The 7049-nt window shown below is 39.6% G+C and overlaps 1 protein-coding gene across 1 annotated transcript; it reads left to right on the forward strand.

Moving 5' to 3' along the window:
• The first annotated feature begins 274 nt into the window (after nt 1-274).
• On the forward strand, nt 275-1370 carry LOC116098241 (vomeronasal type-1 receptor 44). Its single transcript, XM_031380918.1, has one exon. It carries the CDS (start codon nt 366-368, stop codon nt 1296-1298), a length of 933 nt encoding a protein of 310 aa, XP_031236778.1. The 5' UTR covers nt 275-365; the 3' UTR covers nt 1299-1370.
• The last annotated feature ends 5679 nt before the right edge of the window (nt 1371-7049 follow it).

Here is a 7049-nt window from a genome sequence, read left to right on the forward strand (position 1 = left end):
ATGTCTGACAATCAAGTGAGATGTAGCTCTTACCCAAGAAGAAACCAAACCTGTGGACCAGGAAATGAAACGATTCATAGAACTCATGGAAATGTTAAATGTACAAGAAAGTTTATATTTGGAGGTAACCCCCAATGGTTAACACAATTCAGCCTTGATTGGAAAGCATTAGGACAGTAGAGTCAGTGGGGATGGCTTTGAGATAGTGTGAGCTAGAGCTGAGTTGGTGAGATGTAATCAGGATGAGGTAACATCTTGTTGCCAGCTCAGTATTGGTTGGCATTTCTGACTAAGGCCATATTTTGTAATGAAAAGTTTTCTCTTTTCTCCTCAGAATTTTGCTATTTTCTTCCTACCCACATACAATGAATAAAGCCAACTTACTACACATTGACACAAACATAAAAATCACCTTGCATGCTGAATTGAGTATTGGGATCTCAGCTAACAGTATCCTTTTATTTGCCCACCTCTGCATGCTCCTTGGTGAGAACAGACCTAAGCCCATTGATCTCTACATTGCTTTCCTGTCCCTAACCCAACTAATGATGCTTATAACTATGGGCCTCATTGCTGTGGATATGTTTATGTCTCAGGGGAGATGGGATTCTACCACATGCCAATTGCTTATCTATTTACACAGGCTTCTGAGGGGCCTCACCCTTTGTGCTACCTGTCTGCTGAATGTCCTTTGGACCATCACCCTTAGTCCTAGAAGCTCTTGTTTAACAAAGTTTAAACACAAATATCCCCATCATATTTCAGGTGCCTTTCTTTTCCTCTGTGTTCTCTATATGTCTTTCAGCAGTCACTACTTATTATCAATTATTGCTACCCCCAATTTGACCTCAGATAATTTTATGTATGTTACTCAGTCCTGCTCGCTTCTACCCATGAGTTCCTCCAGAAAAAGTATGTTTTCCACTCCAATAGCCATCAGGGAAGCCTTTCTCCTTGGTCTCATGGCCCTGTCCAGTGGGTACATGGTGATTCTCCTATGGAGGCACAAGAAGCAGGCCCGGCATCTTCACAGCACCAGCCTTTCTTCAAAAGCATCCCCAGAGCAAAGGGCCACCAGGACCATCATGCTGCTCATGAGCTTCTTTGTGGTTCTCTACATTTTGGACACTGTTATCTTCCACTCAAGGATGAAGTTCAAGGATGGCTCAATATTTTACTGTGTCCAAATTATTGTGTCCCATAGCTATGCCACAGTCAGCCCTTTTGTGTTTATTTGTACTGAAAAGCGTATAATTAAGTTTTTGTGGTCAATGTGTGGCAAAATAGTAAATATTTGATTATGCAGTGATGGGTATGTGCCACTAATATATTCCAATATGCTGTCATCAGAACTATGGATTATCTCTTAATGGGAACATTCTGTGGCTTAAATTGATATATGAAATTATTTTTTTCTTTTAAAACTATTTACTTTCTCTATGGCTGACAATTATATAAAAGAAAATTAAATCACATACCCTCTCAGATATCACATGAGGTTTCTATCTCTCAATGTCTTTTCAAAGGAGATCTGTGAGACAGCTCTCATTTGTCCTGGGTTTCACATTGGTTTTACGTTGTCAACAAGGATTTGTTTTGTTGTGTTTTTTTGAGACAGGGTTTCTGTGTGTAGCCCCAGCTGTCCTGGAACTCACTTTGTAGACCAGGCTGGCCTCGAACTCAGAAATCTGCCTGCCTCTGCTTCCCAAGTGCTGGGATTAAAGGCGTGCACCACCACTGCCTGGCTTAAGGATATATTTTTAATTGTCCTGTGTTTCATATTGCTTTTAAGTTCTAAACAATGATATATTTTTAAGATTTAACTGTGTTTGTTTGTGTTTGTGTGTGTGTATATGTGTGTGTTTGTGTTTGTGTGTATGTGTGTATGTGTGTGTGTTTGTACTTGAGTACAGATGCTCATGGAGGACAGAGGTCAGGTACTCTGGAAGTCCATCAGTAGGCACTTGTAGACCACCCAGGGTGTGTGTATTTGTAGACTGTGAGTCTTCTAAGGAACAGCATACTTCAATGCAGAGCCATCACTCTGGCACATTCCATGACTTTTTCTGTGTGACATCTATGACATTTCCAATAATTAATTTGCCTCAATCGTTCATATTTGGCAAAAACACATAAGGAAACATTATTTTGAGAGCCATTTATCACATGATCCAGAAAATACACACACACACATGGAGCCAGATCTATATCCAGAGAATTATACTGTCATTTATGTAATGATGTTCAGATAGCCAGATTTTAAATCACAAAGGGTAGAAATAGCCACTGTCTGGCAATGTCAGGATGTAGGATAAGAACACAGTCTCCCCATGCTGAGGAATGTTAGACTTAGTCCTCCAGGAACATCTTGAACATATACCCTGCCAGAGACACAAATAGTGAATTACAAAGGACAGATCTTAGAGAATTACAAAAGACATATCTTGAGAGATACGATAAACAGAGTACTTTACATGGGATAAAAACATCCATGTTTAAATAGTAAACTAATAATACACAATTTCTTAGCTATAGTATCAATAAGCATCATGAGGACCATTGACTTGTAGCATGCCTGCATACTTGAGATTAAACCAAACCTCCCCAGAGCACACTTCATGCAGGGGAACACAAACTCAGCCATATTCTTTACATAGCCGAACACTCTCAGAAAGAAACACACTTCACAATGCTGAACATATCCAGAGACACACTTCACACATTAAAACTGTAATCTGTTATTCAAAGTGAGAAAATGTCACCTACATGCACCCCACCAAACCTAGAATCCAATTATTTCAGTGTTGACACTTACATATAAACTAAAGAAATGACTGGAAACTGATTGGAAGAAAGAGAAAGATTGAAGAAGATCTGTTATGTGTTCTGTCGTCAGTTTGAGTGAAGCCTCAAACAGGGTAAATGTCAACAAATGGAATGGTATTTAACTAGGTGACCTGAGAGGACACTTACAATATAAAGAATGGAGGATGAAGAAGAATACACACAACTCTAAGTTATACAAAACACATGACCAGCATTGGGTCTGGTGAAACAGGTCAGTAACCCTGATGTTGAAAGAGCAGAATAGCAAGTTCAAGTTTGGCACGAGCTATAGAAGGGAGTCTACATTACTACACAACAGCTGCAAAAACCAAACAAAAATAAGAATATGAATGTTCAAAAAGTCCCCAAATAGGTTGGGTGTTGGTGGCACATGTATTTAATCCTAGCACTCAAGAGGCAGAGGCAGGAGAAATTTTTGAGTGGCAGGCTAGCCAGGTCTAAAGGTTGAGTTCTAGGACAGCCAGGGATATACAGAGAAACCCTGCCACAGAAAAAAAGTGTGTGTGTGTATATATACATATATATATATGCATGTATATGTATATGTACATATATACATATACATATATACACATATACGTATACACACACACACACACACACACACACAAACCCAACCAAGACAAACCAAACCAAACAAAAAAATTCCCAAATAAACACATGGACAATATGCACAGAAAAGGATTAATCTGCCTTCTAATTACTGGGTGAAGAGCATAAAACCTACTGAAAGTAGATTGTTTTTCTCACAGGATATACCCTGATTAGAGCTGGTCCCCACTCTACTTCTCCCAGTTCCTCCCAATCTCCCCTCCTATCAGACCCACTCCACTTCTTTCTTTCACTAGAAAGAACAGCCATCTAAGGAGTAATAATGAAATGTAACAAAACAATATATAATAAGATAAAACAAAAAATCACAACCAAGTTGGACACATCTAATGAACAGAAGGAGAGGGGCCCAAGAGATGGCACAAGAATGAGGGACCAGGTCATTCACACCGCAGGAGTCTCACAGAAACACTAAAGTGAAAGCTATAATATTATGCAGAGGACTTGATGCAGACCCATGCAGGTCCAGTGTTTGCTGCTTCAGTCCACGTGAGTTCTAAGGAGATTTGCTCAGTTGGTTTAGAGGTCATGTTCTCTTGTTGTCCTCCATTTCCTCTGCTCTTCCACTCTTTCTGCCTTGTCTTCTGTGGGGGTCCCTGAATTCTGAAGAGAGAGATTTGATGAAGGCATCCCACTTGAAGCAATGTGTTCCCGAGGTCTGTCTCACTGTCTCTCTGTGTCTCTGTCTGTCTCTGTCTGTCAGTCTCTCTCTGCATAATGTCTGCCTGTGGGTCTCTGTACTTGTTCCCAGCTGTCACAGGAGGATGACTGAATGAGGCACTCATCTAGGAGTACAAAAGAATATAATTGAGACATTTTATCTGTACCTTTGTTTAAGACTAGAAGTATTTAGTTTGACAATCAACCCCTGGTCTATCTAGTTTCTGGTTCTTGTTCACTGAAACAATGTTGGGTATGAGGTCCATCAATGGTCCTTAAGTCAAATCACATACTGGTTGGCTGCTCCTACAAGTTTTATGCTAGCATTGCCCTAGGTTGTTTGGCTGGTGTGACAGCATCAGAAAGAAAAGGTTTCATGACTGGGTTGGGGGTTTACCTTTTCTTTTAGTATCCTGAAGAGTATCTTTTCAAATGAAAGATACTAGAATGTAGGGTGAAGTTTCTACATAGGCACCAGCTTAATCTCTCCATGTTCAATGCCTTTTGTGGGTGTTTTCTTCAGTAAAGGCGTTTTGTTTTCATTTTGTGAACAGCAACCTTTTGTCTTAGCAACTGCCTGGATTCACTTGAGATTTCCATGTGACAGTGAAAGAGGACACCTGAGGGGCTTCTCTGTCTTCAGCACATGTAAAGGATATCCCGCACATGCAAAGAGAGAGATAAAGAGAGACAGAGACAGAGACAGAGGGACAAATACAAAGACATAGAGCAAACCTTCTAAATTTAAATAGAGAATAAGAGAAGGAACATAATGCAGCTTTGACCTCAAGAATTGTCATGAAAAATATGGTCTTACAGGATTCTAGTTAGTAGGAAAGATAAATCGAATATAAGACACTAACTCATGTGTGTTTTTCTGTATTATTGAGACAATAATTTGTCATTCAATAACTCAAAAGGGCAATTTTGGGAGATGTTACACATCAAAACACCACTCACATCATGAGCAGTGATGTCACAACTCATGCTTTGATCCCACTACTGAACCTCTATGATCCTTTAACAAAATAATGTGAGCACTGCATGATGCTAACAGAGCATCTGGAGAAAGAGGACAACTCATCCTCTCTACATTCAGAATTGATCAAAGACACTGCTGAAGGAGTCTATGCTAACAGACTGCATGTTCTGAGTGCCTGGCAAGTGAGGATATCTTCAGAGACTTAAACATTGAGAATATGAGTAGAAATGAATAAAAGTTTAAAAACATGAACAGTACTTGACTTGGAAAGAGGAGTAGAGGCAAGCAGAGCTCTGTAAGTTAAAGCTAGCCTAGTGTATATTTTGAGTTCTGGGTCACCATGGGCTACATGGTGAGACACTTTCTAAAAAAAATTAGGAGAATATATATTCCTTACTGCTACCCAGTTCTCTCCAGAATCGTGTTTCCATCTATACTGTCCAATTAAATGTTGACAGAAGACAGCAGTTGGTTATAGCATTTTATTAAAATTATATGTAATAAATGCAAATCACCCCATGTGACATCATTGTACTTCTTTATACATTTTGTAAGTGAGTCTTTCACTGTAGACAAGACTAACTTACAATCTTCCTGCCTGCAAATCTGTAGCCATCACATTATTCAGGTATCAGGAGTGCATCATAAGACTTGACTGACTACAAGCTTCAGCTACAGGTCATCATGCCCTTTATGTCACAGGGCTCAAATACTTTCCATCACTGTGTGTTAGCTATGCTGGAGATGAAGCCTGTTCCTGCCTCTGTCAGTGAGGATGGTGCTGAGCATACAGGATCCTCATGGAGCGGACTCCAGCTTGGCCTCAGTGATGTTCATCTGTCTGTGTCTCTCTGGCTCTCCAGAGCTTTCTGAGCTCTCTGCATTCTGTATAATGAACAGAGAACTCTCGGGAGGACCAGGTGTCCAGAATCCTGGAAGAGAGCCATCATGGTGATAAAATTGGTGAGAATTAAGTCTAAGGAGTAAATTGAGAAGAGCCAGGCTTGTCTATTTGGTGGAAACTTTCTGATCTCTCCTGCAAGTGTGGCAATGGAGCTCACCTAAAGTTTGTGCTCAGTACTCCCAAAATGGCTGTTTCTGGGACAGAATGAGTACTGTGACAGGCAGTTAACATGATCCATTGGGATGCTTTATTTCCATACTCCTAAGATAGAATTTGTTACTCTCCTCAGACACAAAAATTTCATGCCACAGAGATGCATTAAAGACTCCCTTCACCTCTGCTTGTACAGGATCTCCTCTTGTACAGACTGCTGCCTCGTCCATCAGGGTAAGTGATCTGCATGCAAGGGCACAGTCAGACCCAAGTCATCTCTGGGAGCATCAGCTTTGAGGCCTGATGGGGAGTTTCACCATCTGCAGAGGAGACAGCGAGTTCTAATGGCCCCACAGCACAGAAGACTGTTTTCTGTATGGGAAATGAGTGTGTTTTCTTCTTAGCATACTCATTTCCTTATCTTAAAGACTTTCAAAACTAATTTAGGATACACACTTATTCGTATGAACAAAATAAGTCACAATGAATAGCTCACAAGGTACAGACATTTTAGTAATTTGCTTATTCCTAAGACAAATCATGAGATAATCAAAAGGTCTAGAGATCTCACTTTAATTAAATATCCTCAGTTGTGTGTCTATCACTTCAGTACATACAGTAGAACTGTTTTGAAGTAAATTCTCCTGTTCTTATGTTGTTTGAAATATTTTATTTATTTGTTAACTTTTATTGTATTATGATGAGAAAAGTTGCATGATTTGAATTTACCTGAATTTGTTAACCTTTAAAAACATATTTTAAGTAAATAGAACTTCATCACATCCTTGTCTTCCTTTCATACCACAACTCCTCCCAGAGACCCCCCTTACAATACCTACAATATCTTTTTTGTCATATTCTTTAAAATTTATAAACTATTATATCAATAAA

The sequence above is a fragment of the Mastomys coucha genome, unplaced genomic scaffold, assembly GCF_008632895.1.
Source record: "Mastomys coucha isolate ucsf_1 unplaced genomic scaffold, UCSF_Mcou_1 pScaffold20, whole genome shotgun sequence".
NCBI lineage: Eukaryota > Metazoa > Chordata > Mammalia > Rodentia > Muridae > Mastomys > Mastomys coucha.